The sequence below is a fragment of the Heterodontus francisci genome, chromosome 1 (assembly GCF_036365525.1).
Source record: "Heterodontus francisci isolate sHetFra1 chromosome 1, sHetFra1.hap1, whole genome shotgun sequence".
Classification (NCBI taxonomy): Eukaryota; Metazoa; Chordata; class Chondrichthyes; order Heterodontiformes; family Heterodontidae; genus Heterodontus; species Heterodontus francisci.
In genome coordinates, this window is record NC_090371.1 from 49679409 (window position 1) to 49707030 (window position 27622).

Consider the following 27622-nt stretch of genomic DNA (forward strand, 5'->3'; position numbering starts at 1 on the left):
GCTGTTTACAAAAGTGGATGCACAAACTGTGTTTATTTTCTAAAGTTTACATATACACATCCGCCGAGAACCGGCATGGAATCGATGGGCCAAATCTATGCTGTAAATGACTATGACATCACTAAAAAATATCTTCACCTTAATGGTATCTTCAGACAGGAATCTCTCCCTGCCCATACTACGCACAACATATACTGCAGACGAATAGACTATTTGATGCCATCTTTTCACAATACCAACCCATTGCGGCCTAATTGTCCATGTGACCAGGCAGATTGGTTTGACATTGCCTCCAAAGATTGGCATCTATTATAATGCTACACAGAACACCAACCTAAGTAATGTGGCCAGGTCCTGGTGCAGGCTCAAACCCATAACTTTCTGAATTTTACCATGTGAGCCATGCTGATAAAGGTATCTCCCTAAAAGTTTTCAGATTATGGTGCCATTTCAGTAAAATAAATTTTCTGCAGCATTAAGCAGGATTTTCTTCCAGGGTCTCCTTTTTGGTAAAAATGTTTTTTACGAGCCATTAAACTTTATTGCTTCAACTATCAAAATAATGAAAAAAAGGTTTTGGCAGACATGCATTGAAATATCAGCACATTTATAGGGTCTGATTATATTTAAAATGTTTCCAGAAGTGGGAGGTGTGGTAATGCTGAGGTTTAGTGAAGTTTTTAGCTAAGGAAAAAGCTGGGCCTATTAAAGACCCCCAAAGGGAAATCTTCAGGTAGAGGCAGACAACATAGCCGAAGTATTAAATGAGTACTATGCATCTGTCTTCAGAAAGGAAGTGGATGATGTAAAGATTACATATTCCATAGGATATATGGCACAGAAACAGGCCACTTGACCCAATCAGTCCATGCGGGCGTTTATGCTCCATTTGAGCCTCCTCCCGTCTTTCCTCATCTAAATCGATCAGCATAACCCTCTATTCCCTTCTCCCTCATATGCTTGTCTACCCTCCCCTTAAATGCATCTATAGTGCTCGCTTCAACCACTCCCTGTGGTAGCAAGTTCCACATCCTCACCACTCTGAGTAAAGACGTTTCTTCTGAATTCCCTATTGGATTTCTTGGAAGAGTTGTGCTCTTCCCACTGTATCCACTCTATCAAAACATTTAATAACTTAAAAAATCCTCTATTAGGTCAACCCTCAGTCTTTTTCAAGAGAAAAGATGCAACCTGTCCATTTTTTCCTGAGGAAGTGACAAAGTTGATTGATGAGGGAAGGGCTGTAGATGTCATATACATGGACTTCAGTAAGGCGTTTGATAAGGTTCCCCATGGTAGTTTGATGGAGAAAGTGAAGTCGCATGGGGTCCAGGGTGTACTAGCTAGATGGATAAAGAACTGGCTGGGCAACAGGAGACAGAGAGTAGCAGTGGAAGGGAGTTTCTCAAAATGGAGACGTGTGACCAGTGGTGTTCCACAGGGATCCGTGCTGGGACCACTGTTGTTTGTGATATACATAAATGATTTGGAGGAAGGTATAGGTGGTCTGATTAGCAAGTTTGCAGACGACACTAAGATTGGTGGAGTAGCAGATAGTGAAGGGGACTGTCAGAGAATACAGCAGAATATAGATAGATTGGAGAGTTGGGCAGAGAAATGGCAGATGGAGTTCAATCAGGGCAAATGCGAGGTGATGCATTTTGGAAGATCCAATTCAAGAGTGAACTATACAATAAATGGAAAAGTCCTGGGGAAAATTGATGTACAGAGAGATTTGGGTGTTCAGGTCCATTGTTCCCTGAAGGTGGCAACGCAGGTCAATAGAGTGGTCAAGAAGGCATACGGCATGCTTTCCTTCATCGGACGGGGTATTGAGTACAAGAGATGGCAGGTTATGTTACAGTTGTATAAGACTTTGGTTCGGCCACATTTGGAATACTGCGTGCAGTTCTGGTCGCCACATTACCAAAAGGATGTAGATACTTTGGAGAGGGTGCAGAGGAGGTTCACCAGGATGTTGCCTGGTGTGGAGGGCGCTAGCTATGAAGAGAGGTTGAGTAGATTAGGATTATTTCCATTAGAAAGACGGAGGTTGAGGGGGGACCTGATTGAGGTGTACAAAATCACGAGAGGTATAGACAGGGTGGATAGCAAGAAGCTTTTTCCCCCAGAGTGGGGGGATTCAATTACTAGGGGTCACGAGTTCAAAGTGAGAGGGGAAAAGTTTAGGGGGGATATGCGTGGAAAGTTCTTTATGCAGAGGGTGGTGGGTGCCTGGAACGCGTTGCCAGCGGAGGTGGTAGACGCGGGCACGATAGTGTCTTTTAAGATGTATCTAGACAGATACATGAATGGGCAGGAAGCAAAGAGATACAGACCCTTAGAAAATAGGCGACAGGTTTAGATAGAGGATCTGGATCGGCGCAGGCTTGGAGGGCCGAAGGACCTGTTCCTGTGCTGTAATTTTCTTTGTTCTTTGTATACCCTTGCATTTCTGGCATCATTCTTGTAAATCTTCTCTGCACCCTCTCCAGTGCCTCTATGTGGCAAACAAAACTGCACGCAGTACTCTTAAGTGTGGATTAATGAAGGTTCGATACAGGGTTAGCATAACTTCCCTACTTTTCAATTCTATCCCTCTAGAAATGAAGTTTAGTGCTTAGTTTACTTTATGGTCTTGCTAACCTGTGGCGTAACTTTTAGTAAAAGCAAAATACTGCGGATGCTGGAAATCTGAAATAAAACAAAGTGCTGGAAATACTCAGCAGGTCTGACAGCATCTGTGGAGAAAGAAACAGAGTTAACGTTTCAGGCCTGTGACCTTTCATCAGAACTTTCCCTGAGATCCCTTTGTTTCTCTACCCCACCTAGACTCGCACCTTCCAAGTAACAAGTTACCTCCCTATTCCTCCTACCAGGTTACACTAGAAGAGAGGGATGTTATGGATGGGATAGCAATAGAGAAGACGTACTAAAAAGATTGGAAGTTGATAAATCACCCTGTCCAAATGGAATGCATCCTAGGTTTCTGAAAGAAGCAAAAGTAGAAATAGCAGAGGCACTGGCCACAATCTTTCAATCCTCATTGGTTACAGTAGTGCCATAGGATTGGAGCTTTGCTGATGTTATACCACTATCAAGAAAGGGGAGAGGGATAAACCAGGAAACTACAAGGCAGTCAGCTTAATATTTGCAGTGGGAAAGTTATTGGAAATCATCAGGGATAAAATAAATTTTCATTGGGTATATCAAGGACAGCCAGTATGAACTAAAAACAGAAAATGCTGGAACCACAATAACCTCTTCCACCATTTTGTTTCCTTTTTCTTTGCAGATTTTGCTTTTACTCTCGTTTTAGGATGGCAGCTGTTCATCATTCTGCCATTCGCACCTCCTCAAAATTCATCTTTTGTTTCTTCACTTGACCCATGACCACTCCCTTTGGCCTTGCACCATTACCTCTTTTGTCATTTAATCTTTCCTGTCTTCCACCCCATCACAGACTTTCTTTGTTCTTCCCCGCTCTCCCAACTTTTGCTTGCTTAAAAGATATTGCATTTCAAACTTTTCCCAATTCTGATGAAAGGTCATCGATTTGAAATGTTAACTGTTTCGTGCTCCACAGATGCTGCTGACCTGCTAAGCATTTCCAGGATTTTCTGTTTTGACTTCAGATCTGAGCTGTATTAAGCATGGAGGATGTGCTCTACTCCGGCAAAGACACCATGGAAGAACAGCTCCTCTTGTCCTGTGCATGTAGATATGGAGAATGGAGTTAAAGGAGCTCCAGCATGGGCTCACTGCTCGGATATGGAAGAGGTCAATTCCTTACACATGGGACAAATTCAATGAAGCATTACAGAAACACCATTTTTCAAATATTCATTACTGAATATTTTCCTCACTCAGGCAATTGGGAAGAAAAAAAACTAGATTGTTCTCAATGTTATCATTAGGATTTCATCAATATGTGACAGTGTGTGTGTGGAATATTCATACTGAGCAGCACAATTAGACAGTCTGTCTTTTTAAACTTGCGTTGTTCCAAGGGAGAGCACTTTGAGATCCATAAAACTAGAAGACGACATTAGTGGTTCCTGGTCTGGTAATGAGTTAGGTTTATCACACACAAAGCATACTATGCTTCCATAAGTGCAATTTTTCCTATTGCAGATTGATACCAAGAAGTGAAGTCTATCACTTCTTTATGAAGATGCTGCCAAGACTAACTACTGTTTCCTTCATTTTCTCATGTCCTTTCCTGCATACGTCAACAGTGTTTCCTGAAAACAGAGAAAACAATTTGAAGAAAATGACATCTGCAGACTTGGGAAGGAGTTCAGGGATCTATTCATATCTTGAGTTGCCTATCCAGTATAGATAGAATAAAGCTGCTGTATGGAAACAAAATGTTTAAAACAAAGGTGCTGAATTTCCTTGGGCCCACAAGGGATGGAAGTCCAGCAGCCCAATCATATCTAGCCAGAAAACATGGCAGGACCTGGTAATGCCAGGACTCTGTTGAATGAAGATACAACAGCAACATTTTTGCCAACCCTGAAGTCTTGGCAATGAAAAAGGCAGGTCCAGTGAGATGACACAATTTGCTGGATTTCTGGCAGCTCTCACCTCTGAGCTCCGAATGTACTGGACCCTGTCCAGATATTGGTATCCTATGCCATGGAGCAACAGATTGGGGCTCATAGGAGTGTTCCAGGCTGGACCATGCCCTAGAACACAAACAATTACAGGCAGATAAATTTTAATTAATCCTTTGATGCAAGGGACTGATTCCACAGCTGACATTTTTTTTTTTTTTTTAAAGTGGTCCCACAGGTTTTGCTCTAAAATGTCACATTGAAAGAGAGTTCTCAAAAAGCGCTGATACTGGTGCGGACACCCACTTAACTTACTCGAATTGCCTTAGCCCACAAGTTGCAGCGGGTCAGTACCTCCTTCAAGTGGTACAATGCAGTACCCATTCCATCACACTTACGGGGGAAGGAGATTGTGGATATTCAGATGCTGATGTTGATCTCAAGCGCAATGAGGGAAGCAGAGGGAGAAGGAAGGATGACATATCATGTACTGTAGCTGTGCTGGTAATGTAACGGATGGAGAAGTTTTAAAACCTTTCCTGCATCGTGTACATTTGAATGGAGTCTATCCTGTATGGACGTTCTGATGGCTCAATAAATTGTGCACATGACTTGTGCGCACGCTTGAAGCTCTTCCTGCACCCGGAACTTTTGTGCGACTGCTCTTCTGTGTGCACAGCCTGGTGCTGGATGAGACTGGAAGAGTTCTTGAAACCCTTTTCACATCCAATGCAACGATAGGGGCTGTCACCAGTGTTGACATGCTGGTGTGTCACCAATGTGCTGGAGCCCTTAAACCTTTTGTTGCAAACAGAACATAAGTATGGCCTCTCCCCTCTGCGTGTGTGCTGTTGCTTCACCAGAGACAAGTGCTGGTTGAATTCCTGATATGGCTTCTTGACAATATGCGTACACTTGTGGGTTATCAGACTGTGTGACTGACGGAACATTTTGTTGCAGATGGTACATTTAAACGGCAGCTCTCCCGTATCGATCTGCTGGCGTTTCACCAAATCGGAATCCTGCTTGAATTCCTTCCCATGTTCAAATGGTTTCTCTACTGCATGTGTGCGGTGGTGATTCACCAAGTGGCGTGACATCTGGAACCCTTTCCCACATGTGCCACACTTATAGGGTCTCTTGTCAGCATGTGTTCGTTTGTGCATTACCAGTGTGGATGACTGACTGAACTCTTTCCCACACGTTGAGCATTGAAATGGCTTCTCTCCTGTGTGTGTGCGTTGGTGTGACACTAGATGGTGAGAATAAGTAAACCCTTTGTCACACATGTTGCACTTGAATGGCTTCTCACCACTATGAATGCGTTTGTGCCGGGACAGATTTGATGAGTCATTGAAACTCTTTTCACAGTCGGAGCATTTGAATGGCTTCTCTCCTGTGTGTGTAATCTCGTGTTTGCGAAGGCTGGATGGGTGATTGAAATCCTTCTCACAGAGACGGCATTTGAAAGGTTTCTCTCCTGTGTGGACCAACAGGTGCAATTTGAGGTGCGAGTATTTGTTAAAGCTCTTGCCACATTCAGAGCAGATGAAGAGCTTCAATCGATCTCTGGAACGCCTCTGATGTTCTGACCCTTTGGAAATGTTCGAAGTGATCCCCTTTTGGCACATCTCAGTTGACTGAAGAACAGAGTCTGATTCCTGCGCGTTCTCCATTGGTACTGTTAGAATCTCCTGAAACAAGTAGATCACAATTACTGCCTTTCACTAACAGAAGTGCTAATTATTACCTTTCATGGATTACAATGTAGGGCAATTAATGCCTGTTAAGAGTGGTGTCCAATTAAAATCACAAGTTACAGGGGAACTGTCTCACTCATCAATTGTTTTCTTTCATCAACCTTTTTCTCTCCTCCATTCCCCCCAACAAGACAATAAGTCCTTCTGGTGTCCTGTTCTTTGGGCACCAGCCATCCTCCATTACGTTGACAAACCAACTACCTATTCTTCATGCGTGCTTTAATAAGAAGTTTCAGAAGGCTATTCAATCACAGAAGAAATCACAGCTAAGCTCAATTAGAAATTAGGACATGAAGCAGCCCAAAGTTCCCTTCACTAACATCTGGCGACTGGTGCCAAAGTTAGGAGGGTGGTCTCACAGACTAGTCAAGCAACAGCCTAACACAGTCATACATGCAGAATCACACCAATCAGCCAATGTCCCAGACGCCTCCATCATCATCCCTGGATATGTCCTGTCGCATTGGCAGGACAGACCTACCAGAGGTGGGATCACAGTGGTATTGTCAGATGGCAGTAGCCCTGGGAATCCTCAACATCTACTCCATAAAGTCTCATACCTACAGATCAAATATGGGCAAGGAAACTTCTTGTTGATTACCACTGCCCTAACTCAGCTGATGTATCAATAGTCTTATAATTTGAACACCACTAGGAGAAAGCATCAACGGTAGCAAGAGCACAGAATGTACTCTAGCTTGGGGACTTCAATGTCCATCACCAAGAGTGGCTTGGTGGTATTACTAACTAAGCTGACAAGAGTCCTGAAGGACAAAGCAGCCAGACTAGAATTGCAGCAAGTGGTGGAATGGAATAACCATGTCTTCACCAATCTACCTGTAGCAGATGCATCTATCCATGAGGGAGGAAAGCCCCATCTTCACTTTCCATTATATTACATGGCACTATCATCGTGCTAAGTGGGAAAGATTACGAACAGATCTAGCAGCTCAAAACTTGGAACTCATGTGATGCTACGGGCCATCAACAGCAAAGTTGTATTTTATCACAATCTGTAACCTCATGATGATATATCACGCAGTCTTCCAAACCAGACAACAAACACAGAGGATGCTGGGAGCAAGATTACAGCTATCAGGAAAGATTGAACAGGCTGAAACTTAGAGAGACTTAATAATTAATGAGTTGGACAGGATAGATATGGAGAGAATGCTTCCACTTATGGGGGAATCCTGAACTAGAAGACATTAATACAAGACAGTTACTAATAAATCCAATAGGGAAATAAGGAGAAATTTCTTTATTCAGTGTGGTTAGAATGTGAAACTTGCAACCATAAGCAGTGGTCCAAGTAAACAGATTAGATGCTTTTAAACATAAACTAGATGAGTCCATAAGAACAAAACGAATAGAAAAATATGCTGAAAGGTTGAGATGAAGTAGATGGAATGAGTGGAGATTTGACTGGAGTATCAACACTTGCACAGACTAGTTGGACCAAATGGCGCAATTCTCTGCTGTATATTCGATGTAATTCTATGTGTAGGACCAGGTGTGCCTGAAAATGAGGTACCAACTTGGTGAAGCTACAACACAGAACCTCATACTTGCTAAACAGCAGAAGCAGCATGGTACAGATAGAGTTGAGCAACCCCACACCAACTGATCAGGATCAAAGCTCTGTACTCTTGCCACATCCAGATGTGAATGGTGATGGTAGTTAAATAATTAATGGGAAGAGGAGACTCCATGAACATTCCCATCCTCTCTGATTAGTTCATATTTTTGCAAGTGCTCAGTGACCCTGTGCCTAATAACAGATTCTAGTAACTTCCCCACAATAGATACTAAGAGCTAGGCCATTTAGGACTGAGATGAGGAGGAATTTCTTCACCCAGAGGGTGGTGAAACTGTGGAATTCTCTACCCCAGAAAGCTATGGAGACACAGTCACTGACCATTTGGTCCAACTAGTCTGTGCAAGTGTTTATACTCCAGTCAAGTCCAAGACAGAGATCGACAGATTTCTAGATATTAAAGATATCAATGGATATGGAGATAGTGTGGGAAAATGGCTTGGAGGTAGATGATCAGCCATGATCCAGTTGAATGCGGAGCAGGCTCGAGGGGCCGAATGGCTTATTCCTGTTCCTACTTCCTATGCTACACTAACAGGTCTATAATTTCCTGGCCATTGGCTTAAATCTTGATTCTTCAAAGCCTCTTCATCTATAATGCTTATTAAGTATGTGGATGAGTGCTTCAGCAAGAAAACTCAACAAGTTCGATGCTAGCTAAGTTAAAGCAGTCTGTCTAATTGACATCACTAACACTGATCTCTATAACCACGACTAGCACACTGTGGCTGCAGTAGGTACTATCCACAGGATGCACTGTAACAACTCTCCGAACTTACCACGATAGCACCTCCCAGCCAAGTGACCACCACCACTAAACAGATCAAGAACAGCAGAATCATGGAAGCACCATCACCTCCAAGTTCCGCTCCGAGGCACACACCATGCCGACTTCAATATATATTGCTGTTCCTTCATAAGAACACAAGAAATAGGAGTAAACCATACAGCCCCTCAAGCCTGCTCTGCCATTCCATATGATCATGGCTGATCTTCAGCCTCAGCTCCCACTTTCCCAACTGCTCCCCATATCCCTTGATTCCCTGAGATACCAAAAATCTATCTCAGCTTTAAATATATTCAACAATGGAGTATCTGCAACCCTCTTGGGTATAAAGTTCCAAAGATTCACAACACTGAGTGAACAAATTTCTCCTCATGTCAGTCCTAAATGATCGACCCATTAGCCTGAGGCGGTGTTCTCATGTTCTAAATTCCCCAGCCAGGGGAAACAACCTCTCAGTGTCAACCCTGTCAAGTGCCTTCAGAATCTTGTAGGTTTCAAAGAGATCACCTCTCATTCCTCTAAACTTGAGAGTATACACCCAATTTTTACTCAGCCTCTCATAGGTCATCCCAGGAATCAATTTAATAAAACTTTGCTGTACCACTTCCTAACATATGGAGATCAAGACTGCACACAGTATTCCAGTGTGGTCTCAGCAATTGTAATAAGACTTTTTGTTCCTGTACTCCAGTCCTCTTGCAATAAAAGCCAACATGCCATTTGCCTTTCTAAATAATAACTGTACCTGCAAGCGATCTTAGTATAAGTACACCCAAGTCTCTTGGCCATCAACATTCAGAAGTTTCACGCCTTTCAAAAAATATTCTGCTTTCCTGTTCTTACTACCAAAGTGAATAACCGCACACGTCCCCACATTATACTCCATCTGCCACCTTGTTGCCCACTCACTTAACCTCTTTATATCTCTTTACAGCCTCTTTGTGTCCTCCTCACAGCTTACATCCCACCTATCTTTGTATTGTCAGCAAACTTGGACACATTACTCTTGATCTCATCATCTAAGGCATTAATATAGATTGTAAATAGCTGAGGCCCCAACATTGATCCTTGCGCCACTTCACTAGCTACAGCCTACCAACTTGAAAATGCCTAGTTCATCCCAACTCTCTGCCTCCTGTCTTTTAACCAATCCTCCGTCCATGCTAATATATTACCCCCAACTCCTTTGAGCCCTTGTCTTGCATATTAACCTTTAATGTGGCACCTTATCAAACGCCTTTTGGAAATCCAGTACACTACATCGACTGGCTCCCCTGTATCTACCCTACTTGTTACACACTCAAATTTGTCAAACACTATTTCCCTTTCGTAAAACCATGTTGACTCAGTCTGATTAAACTATGATTTTCTAACTTCACGGTTAAGACTTCCTTAATAATTAAATTCAGCATTGTCCCGATGACTGATGTCAGGCTAACTGGCCTGTAGATCCCAGTTTTCTTTCTCCTTCCTTTCTTGAATAGTGATGTTAAATTTGCTAACTTCCAACCCGTTGGGACCGTTCCAGAATCTAGGAAATTTTGGAAAATCATAACCAGTGCATCCGCTATTTCTGCAGCTACCTTTTTTTAGAATCCTAGGATGTAGGCCATCTGGCCCTGGAGATTTGTCAGCTTTTAGTCCCTTAAGTTTCTCCAATATTTTTTCTCTGCTGAAACTAATTACTTTAGGTTCCTTACTCTTATTAGCCCCTTGATTACCGGTATGTAATTTGTGTCTTCTACTGTGAAGACACACAAAACATTTGTTCAACATCTCTGCCATTTCCTCATTCCCCATGATAATTTCTCCTGTCTCTAAGGGACCAACGTTCTACTTTAACTACTCACCTTTTTTTAAATATTTCTGGCTAGTTTGCTTTCATTCTATTTTTTCCCAGATCAACTTTTTCGTCACCCTTTGCTGGCTTCTAGAACTCTCCCTATCCTTGGGCTTACTACTATTCTTCACAACACTAAGCCTTTTTTTCAGACTAATACTATCCTTTTTTCCTGGTAAGCTATGGATGGATCTTTCTCATTAATTTTTTTTAAATTAATGGAATGCATTTTTTTTTGCAAAATTTGAATCCTTCCTTTAAATGTTTCCCACTCTTTATTCACCATCATACCTTTCAGTCTGGGGTGCATCTGGGCAGGGTATTACCTCTGAAAACAGGGGACTTGTTGCACTCTTCAGAGTGATTCACCTTTTGTTGGTCTTCAAAAGCACCCAGCTCTCATCTGAGGCTCTAAGTAGTTGTTTGCACGTGACAGCGGCCAGACCCTGGCAAACCAACTCATCACGCAGGCAAAACCAGGTGAGGGCAACCCACGTGTCTCCCCATCTCTGCCATCTGGATTTGCCTTGTCTTGCATGCGAAGTCTTCCTCGGCGGAGTGGGCAGAAGAGCTCAACACAAACTCAATGCCATAAGGCAACTAAGCAAAGCTTTGTGGAGCACTAAGAGCATGGTCAGGCACTCATGGTACCAAAGGCGTCCACTGCATCCAGAATCAACTCCAGCAGTCTCAACATTGTCTTGCCACTTGATGCAGATTTGCCTGGACAAGAGAGTGAGGATGACGCTGCACAGTTCTCCCTCAATATAATTTGTTTCATGCACAAGTCATGACGTCAGCTACCAATTCATTCACATACAGCAAGTCCTGTGGAACTGGGAGAGCAACGAAGCAGCAGGTGAGAAACAAAGTGGCTCAGGCCACAGGGTCGTCTTTCACAAGATTGAAGTGGCGGCGCACTTCAGCAGCCCCCCGAGCAGCCTTCTTCAGGACCGCAATGCTCACCTCCATGGCATGAGGAAATGGCTAGAAAAGGAGCCCTGGTGGGGATCCCATTACAGCAGTTGAGCAACAAGTATAAGGAAGACAAAAGTAACACCTACTTACCAGCAGCATGTGGAATGTACAAATGTTCATAGACTATGCCAGATACAACATCCACATAGCAGCATTGAGTTGTCTAGCTGATGAAGGTAAATTACAGAAGTTGGAGCTGAATACACCTTTTTTTGGAGTGGTCGCAGTGGCAAAGAGCGTTATAAAGCAAGAGTAGGGTTTGCTATCAAGTTCAACCTAGTCTCCAAACTCCCCAAAAAGGCACAAATGACCAACTCATAGCATTGCGACTTTCCCTCAGAGGAAAAAACCATGTCACCATTGTCAGTGCTTATCCACCCACGATGACAAAACCTGAAGAGTTGGAAGATAAATTTTAGCAAGAGCTAAAAACTTTCTCTGTTGCAGTGCCAAGATCAGACAAACTCATCATCCTCGGTGATTTCAATGGCAGAGTTGACACAGACCCTCGGACCTGGGAGGAAGTGACTGGGAGAAATGGAGTTGATAGCAACAGCAACTGCCTTCTTCTGAAGGCATGTGCAGAGCGTGACCTTCTGATTACCAACACTGCATTCCATCTATCAAACTGAAACAAAACATCCTGGATCCACCCTCGCTTTAAGAACTAGCATCTAATTGATTTTGATAATGTCAGAAGGGAGGACAGGCAGGATGTCAGAGTGACCAAAGCCATGTGTGGAGCAGATTATTGGACTGATCACAGACTCATTATCTGAAAGCTTAACATCCATATTCAGGCCCCAGGAGGAAAAAGTCAATAAGAGACTCAACATCTCAAAATGGATACTGTGGGGCAAAACTTCTAAGATCTAGAGCACTAGCTAGATGGTCTTAGCATTGTCTCTCACAGAGTGGACTATAACTGGATAGCCTTCAGAGACATGATGCACTCTACCGCACTAGAACACCTGAGACACACCACCCACAGGCACCAGGACTGGCTCGATGAAAACAAGAATAGATAAGTCCCCTGGGCCAGATGGGATTTATCCTAGGATTCTCTGGGAAGCTAGGGAGGAGATTGCAGAGCCTTTGTCCTTGATCTTCATGTCGTCATTGTCGACAGGAATAGTGCCGGAAGACTGGAGGATAGCAAATGTTGTCCCCTTGTTCAAGAAGGGGAGTAGAGACAGCCCTGGTAATTATAGACCTGTGAGCCTTACTTCGGTTGTGGGTAAAATGTTGGAAAAGGTTATAAGAGACAGGATTTATAATCATCTTGAAAAGAATAAGTTCATTAGCGATAGTCAGCACGGTTTTGTGACGGGTAGGTCGTGCCTCACAAACCTTATTGAGTTTTTCGAGAAGGTGACCAAACAGGTGGATGAGGGTAAAGCAGTGGATGTGGTGTATATGGATTTCAGTAAGGCGTTTGATAAGGTTCCCCATGGTAGGCTATTGCAGAAAATACGGAAGTATGGGGTTGAAGGTGATTTAGAGCTTTGGATCAGAAATTGGCTAGCTGAAAGAAGACAGAGGGTGGTGGTTGATGGCAAATGTTCATCCTGGAGTTTAGTTACTAGTGGTGTACCGCAAGGATCTGTTTTGGGCCCACTGCTGTTTGTCATTTTTATAAATGACCTGGATGAGGGTGTAGAAGGGTGGGTTAGTAAATTTGCAGATGACACTAAGGTCGGTGGAGTTGTGGATAGTGCCGAAGGATGTTGTAGGGTACAGAGGGACATAGATAGGCTGCAGAGCTGGGCTGAGAGATGGCAAATGGAGTTTAATGCGGAAAAGTGCGAGGTGATTCACTTTGGAAGGAGTAACAGGAATGCAGAATACTGGGCTAATGGGAAGATTCTTGGTAGTGTAGATGAACAGAGAGATCTTGGTGTCCAGGTGCATAAATCCCTGAAGGTTGCTACCCAGGTTAATAGGGCTGTTAAGAAGGCATATGGTGTGTTAGCTTTTATTAGTAGGGGGATCGAGTTTCGGAGCCACGAGGTCATGCTGCAGCTGTACAAAACTCTGGTGAGACCGCACCTGGAGTATTGCGTGCAGTTCTGGTCACCGCATTATAGGAAAGATGTGGAAGCTATGGAAAGGGTGCAGAGGAGATTTACTAGGATGTTGCCTGGTATGGAGGGAAGGTCTTACGAGGAAAGGCTGAGGGACTTGAGGTTGTTTTCGTTGGAGAGAAGGAGGAGGAGAGGTGACTTAATAGAGACATATAAGATAATCAGAGGGTTAGATAGGGTGGATAGTGAGAGTCTTTTTCCTCGGATGGTGATGGCAAACACGAGGGGACATAGCTTTAAGTTGAGGGGTGATAGATATAGGACAGATGTGAGAGGTAGTTTCTTTACTCAGAGAGTAGTAGGGGCGTGGAACGCCCTGCCTGCAACAGTAGTAGACTCGCCAACTTTAAGGGCATTTAAGTGGTCATTGGATAGACATATGGATGAAAACGGAATAGTGTAGGTCAGATGGTTTCACAGGTCGGCGCAACATCGAGGACCGAAGGGCCTGTACTGCGCTGTAATGTTCTAATTCTAAAAAAAGAAAGAGAGTCAAACTCTGTTGGATGAGAAACCCCTTCGCCTTAGAACTTACCAAAATGACTGTTCATCTGATTCAAAGAAAGCCACCTTCAACAACATCCGTTAAATCGGCCATAGCTTAGAGAGATGTAGAGTCACTGGCTAAGCAAAAAGGCAGAAGAAATACAATCATACTTTAATCTTCATATAGACTGGGACAATGAAATTGGCAGGAGTGGCCTAGAAGATGAGTTTGTAGAATGTTTTTGGGACAGTTTCTTGGAGCAATACGTTATGGAGCCAACTAGGAATAAAGTTGTCTTAGATTTGGTATTGTTTGGTATGAAGCAGGGTTAATTAGCAATGTCACAATAAAAGATCCACTGGGAAACAGTGATCATAATACCACTGAATTCCATGTTAAGTTTGAAAGGGACATGTTCCAATCACAAACAAGAATCTTAAACTTAAACAAAGCAAATAATGTAAGCATGAGGAGAGAACTGGCTAAGGTAAATTGGGTAAATAGACTAAAAGGTATGGCAGTAAATGAACAGCTATGACGGACCAAATGGCCTCCTGTGTTGTAACTATTCTATGATTCTATAATTAACTGCGCCAGGAACAACTGCGGAAAGAGACTGTGTAACGTTTTTCTCCTCCACTTGACCCGACACAGTTAAAACTCGCTGACAAAAGCCCTTTAACATACTGACACTTGTGTTGGTAAGAGGGACATGAAGTTGGGGAGGTAAAGGAATTGGTACCAATCAGAGCTCAAAAGGTTAAATCCATCAATTAAGAACACCTTTCAAGGCTATTGGTTATATATTTGAAAAGGAAAAATTTGCAGAGCTATGGGGAAAGAGCAGAGGAGTGGGACTAACTGGATAGTTTTTCAAAGAGCCAGCACAGGCAGGATGGGCTGAATGGCCTCCTTCTGTGCTGTAAGATTCTATTTTCAGAAGTGACATGCTTTATGATTCTGAATTATTCCTTCAAATATGGTTGGTCGTGAACATTTGAATAAGAGATATTGTTTGGGATATTGTATAGTTCATCATGACACATTATTAATATGATTCTTTTTAGGGCATGGCTTCAGTAGGTTTGCACAAGTTTCAAATCCAGCTCAGATTGTATTTAAATTGACAGCTCTATCTGCTAGCTGTAAGAGCCCAATGTCAAAACAACTTAACTCACTTCAACTCCACTTAAGTTATTTGAGCGTTCAGCACAAAATTCCCCATAATTTGGTTTAAAAAGAGCAATCTCAGTCAGCGGTCCATAAAACAAGCCAGTGAAAAGTAGGAAGCTTCAGATTTAGCTCTGTTCTGAAACTCCTCTGCAGTGCATTGGCGAGAGAGAATAAAGGGCAACAGATTGTCCTGAGCTTGCAATTAGAGTATTTGATGTGACTATTAGACAAGAATATGTTTTACCACATTAAAGGTACTATATAAATGCAATTTGGTGTTGTTGAAGTTGCTCCAGGACCGGTAGAGACAGCTTGTCACTGAGTGTCCTGGGCTTTATTAATAGGGGCATAGAGTACAATAGCAAGGAGGTTATTTTGAACTTGAAAAAGACACTAGTTCAGCCTCAGCTGGAGTATTGAAATCATAAAATTGTTACAGCGCAGAAGGAGGCCAGTCAGTCCATCGTGTCCGCACTGGCTCTCTGAAAGACCAACTCACTCAGTTCCATTCCCCTGCCTTCTCCCGTAACTCTGCACATTCTTCCTTTTCATATAAGTCTAATTCTCTTTTGAATGCTTCAATTGAACCTGCCTCCACCACACTCTCAGGCAGTGCATTCCAGACCTTAACCACTCGCTGCGTGAAAAAGTTTTTCCTCATGTCACTTTTGCTTCTCTTACCAAATACTTTAAATCTGTGCCCTCTCGTTCTCTACCCTTTCATGAGTGGGAACAGTTTCTCTCTATCTACCCTGTCCAGACCCATGATTTTGAATACCCCTATCAAATCACCTCTCAGCCTTCCCTTTTTCAAGGAAAATAGTTCTAACTTCTCCAATCTATCTTCATAACTGAAGTTCCTCATTCCTGGAACCATTCTCATGAATCTTTTCTGTACTCTCTCCAATGCCCTCCCGTCTTTCCTAAAGTGTAGCACCCAGAATTGGACGCAATACTCCAGCTGAGGCCGAACTAGTGTCTTATACAAGTTCAAAAGTTATAAAAGTTGCTCTTTTACTCTATGCCTCTATTAATAAAGCCCAGGATAATGTATGCTTTATTAACCGCTCTCTCAACCTGTCCTGCCACTTTCAATGACTTATGCACACATACACCCAGGTCCCTCTGCTCCTGCACCCCCTTTAGAATTGTACCTGTTATTTTATATTGTCTCTCCAGGTTCTTCCAACCAAAATGAATCACTTCACATTTCTCAGCATTGAACTTCATCTGCCACCTGCCTGCCCATTCCACCAACTTATCTATGCTCTTTTGGAGTTCTACACTATCCTCCTCACTGTTCACAATGCTTCCAAGTTTCAGATCATCTGCAAACTTTGAAATTGTGCCCTGTACACCAAGGTCTCAGTCTTTAATATATACCAGGAAAAGCAAGGGTCCCAACGCTGACCCCTGGGGAACTCTACTACAAACCTTCCGCCAGCCCGAAAAACATCCATTAACCACTACTCTTTGTTTCCTGTCACTCAGCCAATTTCCTTTCCATGCTGCTACCATCCATTTTATTCCACTAGCTATAAGTTTGCTCACAAGTCTGTTGTGTGACACTATCAAATGCATTTTGAAAGTCCATGTACGCATCAACGGCATTGCCCTCATCAACACTCTGTTACTTTCTCAAAAACTCCAACAAGTTAGTTAAACACGATTTTCATGTTGGATTTCCTTAATTAACCCGCATTTGTCCAAGTGACTTAATTTTGTCCCGAATTATTTTTTCTAGAAGTTTCCCCACCACTGAAGTTAAATTAACTGGCCTGCAGCTGCTGGGATTATCTTTACACCTTTTTTGAACAAGGGTGTAACATTTGCAATTCTCCAGTGCTCTGGCGCCACCCTCCGAGTCTAAAGAAGACTGAAAAATTATGGCCAGTGCCTATGTGATTTCGACCCTCACTTCCGGCACATCCTTGGATGCATCTCATCCAGTCCTGCTGCTTTATCCATTTTAAGGACAGAAAGCCTATCTAATACCTCCTCTATCAATTTTAAACCACTCTAGTGTCTGAATTGTCTTCTCTTTCACCATTGCCTGGGTTGCATCTTCTTCCTTGGTAAAGACAGCTGAAAAGTATTCATTTAATACCTCAGCTATGACTTCTCCCTCCTTGTGTAAATCCCCTTTATGGTCCCTAATCAGCCCCACTCCTCCTTTTACCACTATTACGACCAGGTGAGAAAGAGGTCTAGGGTTCCCTTTCAGCCTGCACCTGGTCTTACTGTTAACAGGGATTAATTTTAAACACACAGTGTTTTTAGCTCCCCCTTGGTGAACTCTTGTTCACCACTTTCCAATTATAAGGCAAAGACACCAGCACAAAGAAGCTGAGGTTTAAAGACTGAAATTTTATTACACTTATGATGCCTATGGATACACAACATGCCCATGCTAGCATGCAGACGCGATACCCACATGCAAATAGAGACAGAAAAGAGAAGAAACATAAAGTGGAAAGGTTTGACACAATATCTGAAGAGTTGTTATGGTTCTTCACTGTAGAGCCCTTGATTGTAGGTAGATTCTTGCTTTTCGTTGGGGCCCAGTATTATTCTTAAACCTTGTTCACTGTAAGAGACTTTACTCTCTTGGGATTAATGTGTCTTCAGTCAGTTTTTGGAGTTCCGTGAGAAAGAGATGGGAGCAGACAGAGGCGCTGTGGCGAGCCAGCCAGGAGAGGTCTTTTCAATCCAGGAGCAAAAAGCCTTCTGCAGGCTCTCAGTTCAAAACTGTATAAGTCAGAAGAAAAAAAACAGACTGCTAAGCAGGTTAGTCATATGACCAACCGGTCCAACCACGTCTGTTTTTGGATTGTATTGAAGCAGGGGATAGCTCCTTTGTTCCCAAACACTAGGTGGCACTGCACAGGCACATGTGCAAATGCAGCCAGTTCAACTAAAACGTCAGTCAGCGACTTTCAGGCAGCTGCCAGGACTAAAGATGGTGCTGCTCAAATAATCACACGAAGGCAACGTAAACACATGGCAGCACACAATGGCTGGAGAGATCGGCTGGCTGGGGAATAGCCGGAGAGATCCGGGGTTCAACTGCCAAGGAGAGCAGGCGGGGGCAGGAGGAGAGCGGGCGGGGGCAGGAGGAGAGCGGGCGGGGGCAGGAGGAGAGCGCCCCCGCCGCCACCAAGATCTTTGGCTGCTCTCTCCCCCCTAAACCCCACTCTCTCCCCATGCTCTCTCCCATGTTATGCGATGACGTCATCTGGGCATGCGTGTACCAGTCCTGGCAATTTACGTGATGACGTTATCTGTGCATGCGCCAACCGGTCCTGGCAGTGCGGAACGCAGCGCACGCGCAGACAGCAGGAGCCTGCTTGCGCATGCATGCAGGTTGGCATGGTCGGATGACGCCCCTGCCGGCTGCTTTGTCAAGAATCACTTTGTATGCAAAAATGTCTTTCTAGCCAGGGGCCTGGCAACCCCTTGTAACAGGCCTTCTCTTCTTCCCAGCAACATATTAATGTTCCTTATTCTTGGTAGGTGGGGGCCTGCATGACAACTACCCCTTTTACTATATATGTCTATAGTCATAGATAGTAAACTTTGGGATTTTCTTTAATGCTAGCTGCCAGTCTTTTTTCATGCCCTCTCTTTGCTTATTTGCTTTTTTACTTCCTCTCTGGACTTTCTATATTCAGCCTGGTTCTCAATTGTATTTTCTACCTGGCATCTGTCATAAGTACACTTTTTCTTCTTAATCTCTACCTCTTTTGTCATCCTGGGAGCTCTGGATTTGTTTGCCCTACCTTTCCCCTTCGAGGGAACATACCTTGACTGTGCCCGAACTATCTCTTCATTGAAGGTAGCCCATTGTTCAGCACCGGTTTTCCTACCAACTTTTGACTCCAATTTATTCGCCCCAGCGTCCAGTTCTTGGCACTTTAGGAAGGTTGTGAAGGCATTAGGGGGGTGGGGGGCAGAAAAGATTCATGAGAGTGGTTCCAGAGATCAGGAACTTCAATTATTAAGATAGATTGGAGAAGTTTTCCCAGGAGAGAAGGCAGAGAGGTGATGTGATAGTATTTAAAATCATGAGGGTGTCTGGCCAGAGCAGATAGGGAGAAACTGTTTCCACTCGCGAAATGATCAGAATAAGTGGCTACAGATTTATAGTAACTGGTAAAAGCAGCAAAAGCGACATGAGAAAAAAAAACTTTTTCATGCAGTAAGTGGTTAAGGTCCAGAATAAACTGCATGAGTGTGTGGTAGAGGCAGCTCCAATTGAAGCATTCAAAAGGGAATTAGACTGTTGCATTAAAAGGAAGAATGTACAGGGTTACGGGGGAGAAGGCAGGGGAGTGGCACTAGGTGAAATGCTCAGAGAGCCAGTGCAGACATGATGGGCTGAAGGGCCTCCTTCTGCATTGTAACAATTCTGTAATTCTGTGAAACAATTCTAAATGTTCAACAAAAATACATTCCTTTGAAAAACAAAAACACAGCAAGAAGGACCCATCCGTGACTCACTCAGGAAGTTAAGGATAGTATTAGATTGAGAGGCTTACAATGTTGCAAAAAAGATTTGCATATCTGAGGATTGGGAGTGTTTTAGAAACCAAAGGGCCACCAAAAAGTTGATTAAAAACAGGAAAAAATAGAATGAGAGTCAACTAGCCAGTAATACAAAAATGGATTGCAAGAGCTTTTATAGGTATACCAAAAAGAGAGGAATTAAAGTAAAAGTTGGTCCCTTAGAAGCAGAGACAGGAGAATTTATCATGGGGAATGAGGAAATGGCAGAGGCATTGAACAAATATTTTGTGCCCGTCTTCACAGAAGGGGCTAAAAAGAGTGAGGAAGTTAAGGAAATTCAGATCAGCAGAGAAAAAGTATTGGAGAAACTAAGGGACTAAAATCTGAAATCTCCAGAAGCTGATGGCCTACACCCTAGGGATCTAAAAGAGATAGCTGCAGAGATAGTGAATGCACTAGCTATGATTTTCCAAAATTTCTTAGATTCGGGAACAGTCCCATCAGATTGGAAGTTGGTAAATGTTACACTGCTTTTCAAGAAAGGAGGGGGGAGAAAACAGGGAACTACAGGCCAGTTAGCCTAATATCAGTCATTGGGAAAATGCTGGAATCTAATATTAAGGAAGTCTTAATAATGCACTTAGTAAAGCACAGTATGATTAGAACAAGTCAACATAGTTTTGCTAAAGGGAAATCCTTTTCGACAAATGAGTTTTTGAGGATGTAACTAGGGAAGATAAAGGGGAGCCAGTAGACGTAGTATACCTGGATTTCCAAAAGACATTCGATGCCACACAAAAGGTTAATAGGCAAGATAAAGGCTCATGGAGTTGGGGATAATATATTAGTATGGCTAGATGATTCCTTAACAGACAGGAGGCAATGAGGGGCGTAAACCGGTTATTTTTAAGTTGGCAGGCAGTAAACATTGGAGTACCGCAAGGATCAGTGCTGGGGCGTCAGCTATTTACAATCTATATTAATGAGTTAAATGAAGAAACAGAGAGTAATGTATCTAAGTTTGCTGATGATACAAAGGTAGGTGGAAAGGGCGGCACAGTGGTTAGCACCGCAGCCTCACAGCTCCAGGGAACTGGGTTCAATTCTGGGTACTGCCTGTGTGGAGTTTGCAAGTTCTCCCTGTGTCTGCGTGGGTTTTCGCCGGGTGCTCAGATTTCCTCCCACCGCCAAAGACTTGCAGGTGATAGGTAAATTGGCCATTGTAAATTGCCCCTAGTGTAGGTAGGTGGTAGGGAATATGGGATTACTGTAAGGTTAGTATAAATGGGTGGTTGTTGGTTGGCACAGACTCGGTGGGCCGAAGGGCCTGTTTCAGTGCTGTATCTCTAAATAAATAAACAAACTGTGGGGAGGACACAGAGGCTGCAATGAAATATAAACAGGTTAAATAAGTTGGCAACTGGAGTATAATGTAGGGAAGTGTGAAGTTATGCACTTCGATCATAATAGAAAAGCAGAATTTTTTTTTTTAAAGGTGTGAAACTTGCAAGTGTCGTTATTCAAAGAAACTTGGGTGTGCTTGACCACGGAAGGCAGAAAGTTAACATGCAGGTACAGCAAGCAATTTGGAAGACAATTGCCATGTTGGCCTTTATTGCAAGGGGAGTGGAGTACAGGAATAAGGAAGTCTTGCCACAATTGCACAAGATTTTGGTGAGACCACATCTGGAATAGTGTGTTCAATTTTGGTCTCCACATTTAAGAATAGATATACTGGCATTGGAGGCAGTACAGCAAAGATTCACTAGATTGGTTCCTGGGATGAGGGGGTTGTCCTATGATGAGAGGCTATGTAAATTGGGCCTATACTCTCTGGAGTTTAGAAGAATGAGAGGTGATCTCACTGAAACATAAAAGATTCTATAGGGCTGGATAAGGTAGACACAGATTATTTCCTCTGGTCGGGGAATCTAAAACACAGGGGCAGTGTCTCAGAATAAGGGGACAATCATTTAGGACTGAGATGAGGAGAAATTACTTCACTCAAAGGGTTGTGAATCTTTGGAATTCTCTGTCAGGGGGTTGTGGATGCTCCCTCATGGAATACATTTAAGGCTGCGATAGACAGATTTTCGGTCTTTCAAGGAATCAAGGGATCTGGCGAGCGGATGGAAAAGTGAAGTTGAAGCCTAAGATCAGCCATGATCACTTTGAATAGCAGAGCAGGCCCGATGGGCCAAGTGGTCTACTCCTGCTCCTCTTTCGTGTTCAAACACAGGTAGAAACAATACTAAATGCTTCTAAGATGCTCTGAAGACAATCAACGGCCCACAGGCTTCCGGTATTTCTCCTCTCTTCGGCATTGATGGAACCACACTGATTGCAGACAAGATTAAAATCCTGGAGAGATGGGCAGAACATTTTAACAATGTTCTGAATTTGCCTTCAACAATCAATGACGAGGCAATTGACCACTTGGCTGAAACTGAAGTCAGCATGTTACTTGCTGACACCCCCAACAAAACTAAGATCATGAAAGCAATAAATCTCCTGTCCAGTGGCTAGGCACCAGGGTCAGAGGCAATACCACATGAAACAAGACAGGAGGCAGGCTACTCACTGACAAACTCAGAAAACTATTCCAGATAATGTGGAACCAGGAAGCCATTCCTCAGGAATTCAAAGATGCCTCAATTGTCCACCTTTACAAAAGAAAAATTGTCAAGCGTGTGACAACCATCAAGGAATATCTCTACTGTGGACAGCTTGGAAAATACTTGCAAGAGTCCTGCTAAACCGCTTGACACAGCATCCCGAACAGGACCTTCCACCAGAGAGTCAATGTGGCTTCAGAAATGGTCATGTGCTGCACATCAGATCCAGGAGAAATGCAGAGAGTAAAACTACAACGTGTACTCAACATCTGTTGATATGACTAAAGCCTTCGATGCAGTTAGTCGTGGGGGCCTATAGAAGATCATGGCAAAATTTGGCTATCCAGAAAAATGCATTATTATGGACGACAATTCCACAACAGCATGCTTGCTCGTGTCCTGGTTGGAGAAGAGTCTTTTGATGCCTTCCAGTCACAAATAAATGAAGCAGGGCTGTGTGTTGGCTCCTACCCTGTTCAACATGACATTCTCGCCCATGTTTTCTGAAGCATTCTGTGTTGGCAAAAATGGCATCCACATTAGATAGCGCACAGACGGAAAAGTCTTCAATTTGAGGAGACGACAAGCCAAAACCAAAGTGCATGAAGCTGTGGTTCGTGACTTTCTTTTCGCTGATGATTGTGCCCTAGGTGCCTGTACAGAACAAGAGATGCAGCACAGCATGGACTGCTTCTGATCTGCACGTGGTAACTTTGATCTCACCATAAGCACCAAAATGACTGAAGTCACGTACACAAGAACAAAAGAACACAAGAAATAGGAGAAGTAGACCAAATGGCCCATCGCCCTTGTACCAACCTACCTTACAAAAGCAGTACGTGAAACCAACTATTAGTCATTGGTCAAAGGCTTGAAGCAGCCGACAAATTCACCTACCTTGGCAGCATCCTCTCCAGAACAGTTCACATTGATGAGAAACTCAATGCCAAAATAACCAAGGCCAGCTTTGCATTTGGCAAGCTATGAAAAACTGTCTGGGAGTGAAGAGGAATCAGTTTCTCAACAAAAGTGAAGGTATACAGAATGGTTGTGTTTCCCACTCATGTATGCTTGAGAGAGGTGGGCAGTTTACAACAGGCAAAACAAGCTACATCACTTTCACATGACCTGCTTAGCAGACTACTCAAGATCAGACGGCAAGACAAGGTTCCTAATAGAGATTCTCTCCCTGACCAATATACCTATCATCTACACTCTATTGAAGAGAGCTCAGATAGGATGGGCAGGACATGTTGCCAGAATGCCTGATGAGTGCTTGCCAAAAAAGCTCTTCTGTGGTGAGTTAATTGAAAGGAAACATTTCCAGGGAGGCCAGAAAAAGCACTTCAAGGACACCTGAAGCTCTCACTAAAGAGAGTTTCAACATCATCCCTGAGACATGGGAGAACCTCACATAGGACCACTCTATATGGTGATGTCTCATCAGCAAAGGCGCCACCTCCCATGAACAGAAGGGTCGCCAACAGGAAAAGTGAGCTTCGCAAGTCCAGAGCCACAAGCTCTTCCGCACCAACAATACAAGTATATCCAACTTGCAATAGATCTTTCCGTGCTCATCTTTGAACACAGTGCACCTGAAATTTAACTCAATGAATTCTAGTTGATGTCGTAGTCATCTTCGACTACAAAGGATGAACGAGTGAAACTTTCAGTCTATTTACCCAATCAACCGTAGCCAGTTCTCCCCCTCATACCTAAGTAATTGGTTTTGTTTTGGACTCAAGTATATCACTGTCAAACTTAATATGGAATTCAATTGTATTATGATCACTATTTCCCAGAGGAACTTTTACTATGAGATTACTATTTAAACCTGCCACATTACACAATACTAGATCTAAAGTATCTTTGTTCCTAGTTGGTGTACGAAAGCATTCTACAAACTCATCTTCCTGACTACCGTTGCCAATTTGATTTGTCCAGTCTATACGACGATTAATGTCCCCCACAATTATTATATTGCCTTTGTTACAAGGTCCATTTACTTGCTATATAACAGTGTAACTACTGTTAGGCACTTACAAATTACACCCGCCAGCATTTCCTAACCCTGGTTATTCCTAATCTCTATCCATACTGATTCTACTGCCTGATCTTCAGAGCCAAGATCCTTACTCACTACTGTCCTTATGTTATCCTTTAATATCAGGGCTACTCCTCTTTTTTCCATTATGTCTGCCTTTTTGAAATGTTGTGTAGGCTGGAATATTTCATTCTCAACCTTAGTCACCTTACATCTCTGCAATGGTGATTATATTAAAATAATTTATCGCTATTCGTGCTGCTAGTTCATCTATCTTGCTATGAATGCTTCATGCATTCAGATAAAGAGCCTATAATTTTTTTAACCAGAATTCTTTGCATGGACCTTATTCGCTGGTGCAAATTCTCTGTCCCTTCCTGTTCCACTCTGCTTGTCTTTAACCACAGCACTACATTGCTCTATTGCCTCAACTTTTCTCTTTCAATTTCCAATTACCCTTCACCTGACTCCCCCACCACAAACCTCCTCCCCCCCCCAATTTTAGTTTAAAGCCCTAATCATACGAAGCGTCAGGACACTGATCCCAGCCCGGTTTAAGTGAAGCCCAACTCAACGGAACAACTCCCTCTCTCCCCAGTACTGGTGCCAGCACTCCATGAGTCGAAACTCCTTCTTCCCACACCAATTTGAGCCACATGTTTAATTCTCTAATTTGCTTGACCCTGTGCCAATTGGCAAATGGCTCAGGTAACATTCCAGAGATTATTACTTTTGAGGTTCAGTGTTTTCATATGGACCCTAACTCCTCAAACTTTCTCAGCAGATCATTCCTAGTTCAACCTACGTCATTGGTTTCTATGTGGACAACAACTGGATCCTCCCCCTGCAGCCACGGGGAGGTGTCCTTAACCCTGGCAACACAACCTTTGGAAATCCCAATCGCAACTGCAGGTAACAAGTATCTATCCTCCTCACTATAGTGTCACTTATCACTACCACGTTCCCCCCATTTCAATGGCTTCTTGCACCATGGTGCTATTGTCAATTACCAATCTACTCTGCAGTCCTTGTTCTCATCCAGAGGCAGCAATGGCCTCGTACCTGCTGGTCAAAGTTAAGGACCGAGGCTCCTCCATTCACTACATCCTCAATCCTCATTAAAGGCCTGCTACCCGATGACGTGTTGGGTTCGGGTCGGGTTGCATTTCCTGGTCCGGCATTCAGGCTCGGGTTGGACACGCACTATCACAGGTAAGTGGCTTCACTGTTAATTTAATTTTTGAACTAGAAAGGTAGTTTTGTTAGTTATTTTAAGCTTGTGCAGATCAGCAAGAAAGTGAAAAACAGAAGGTAAGTTAACAGATGGTCGGGTTGTGGCCAGACCGGGTACGGCTCAGGTTTTTTTTTTTGCAGACCCGAGCAGGCCTTTAATCCTTATACCTGCCCGTCTCATAGTCATACCCTCCTGTCCCTGACCAGTTCTACTTAATCTAAAGGGCGAGACTGCCTCCTGGAACATAGTGTCTAGGTAACTTCCTCCCTGATGCCCGGCAAAGTTTGCAGGTCGGACTCCAGTTCAACAACTCTGAGATGAAGTTGCTTGAGCAGCTGAAACTTACCACAGATATGACTGTGCTGGATCGCAATGCTCTCCACAAACTCTCACATGCTACAGTTCTGGCACACCACCTGCCCTGCCATGGTATCGAATGTTATTTATTTACTTATTTGATTAGTTAATTAGTTACTAATCTAGTAAAGTTGCTGGGCAATATCCTGGACTTTCCAACCCAACACCATCATGGGAACTGCAACAGCACAAGGACTTCTGCAACTCAAGAAAGCTCATGACCAGCTTCTCAGGTCACTACTTTAAATTACAGGAATAAAACTAATGGACATTGTCTACAGTAACAAAATGTAATTATAGACCAATAGTAAAAATGCAGCCTTGACAACAATACCCACATCCCTAGAGTAAATTAGTAAAAACATAGGAAATAGGAGTAGGCCATTCGGCCGTTCGAGCCAGCTCAGCCGTTCAACTAGATCATGGCTAATCTACTACCTCAACATCATTTTCCGACACTATCCCCATATCCTTTGATATCTTTAATATCTAAAAAACCTATCGATCTCTGTCTTTAACATTCTCAATGACTAATCCTGCACAATCTTCTGGGTTAGAGAATTCCATAGATTCACCACCCTCTGAGTGAAGAAATTCCTCATCTCTGTCCTAAGTGGCTTACTTCTTATTCTGAGATTGTGTCCCTGGTTCTAGACTCTCACTAGCTAGGGGAAAGAAACATCCATCCTGCATCAACCCTGTTCAGCCCTTTTAAGAATTTTGTATGCTTCAATAATATCATCTCTCATTCTTTTAAACTCTACAGAATACAGGCCCAGTCTTCTCAATCTCTCCTCATAAGACAATCCTGCCATCCAAGGAATAAGTCTGGTGAACCACGCACTCCCTCTATGGCAAGTATATCCTCCCTTAGATAAGGAGACCAAAACTGTACACAATGCTCCAGGTGCAGTCTCACCAAGGCACTATACAATTGCAGCAAGACTTCTTTACTCCTGCACTCAAATCCTCTTACAATAAAGGCCAACATACGATTTGCCTTCCTAATTGTCTATTCCTAAGTCCTAACTGAAAAAAACACTTGCAGCCAGAACAGCAATGTGATGAATGTCCAGCCATTTTTTTTTGGAGGAGTATTTGTTGGGAAAGAAATATTTAGCGAGATATGAGAAGAATCCCCTGCCCCCTCAGAGCTCTCACCTTAACCCCTAGACATGCAGACTGCGCCTGGCTTGAAGGTCTCATGGTGAAGGTGAGGACCGCTGTTGGGGCCGCAATCCCTGTGCTGGACTGGAAGCCTCAGCCTATGCGATCTTTCCGCATCCCGCAATGTTGTACCGACTGGGCCAAATTGAAAAAGACGAATTGACTATGATCCAATCCAGGCCGAAGTGAAGTGAAAGCGGTTAAAATGGCGGAGCCAGCAAACTGCCCAATGGCTGAGGGGGGAGGGGAGACGCTCCTTCCCCACTAGAAATTAAAACTACCTTATAACGGCTCTCACTTAATTTAAACCCTTTTCCCCACAGTTGGTGCTGAGATCTTACCTACCCAAAACGCGGCTTTACAAATTTAACATTCTCCGCCGACTCTCCCGCCACCTCCCCTCTCTGCGCAGGCGCTGGGGAGCACAGGCTGGC

The 27622-nt window shown here is 43.3% G+C and overlaps 1 protein-coding gene across 7 annotated transcripts; it reads right to left on the reverse strand.

Moving 5' to 3' along the window:
- Positions 1 to 27622, reverse strand: LOC137369335 (zinc finger protein 544-like). Of its 7 annotated transcripts, XR_010974929.1 has the most exons (4): positions 27534 to 27614; positions 8696 to 8828; positions 4875 to 6253; positions 1 to 4244 (listed from the first exon to the last, which is right to left on the reverse strand). XR_010974929.1 is itself a non-coding variant. In XM_068030393.1 (3 exons), exons 2-3 carry the CDS (start codon positions 8756 to 8758, stop codon positions 5087 to 5089), a joined length of 1230 nt encoding a protein of 409 aa, XP_067886494.1. In that variant the 5' UTR covers positions 8759 to 8828; positions 27534 to 27614; the 3' UTR covers positions 1 to 5086. The 7 variants fall into 7 exon arrangements, 6 of the variants coding, with proteins under 6 accessions (XP_067886494.1, XP_067886542.1, XP_067886534.1 ...); XM_068030393.1 differs by having other exon boundaries at positions 1 to 6253; XM_068030441.1 differs by lacking the exon at positions 8696 to 8828 and adding an exon at positions 14141 to 14229 and having other exon boundaries at positions 1 to 6253; positions 27534 to 27612.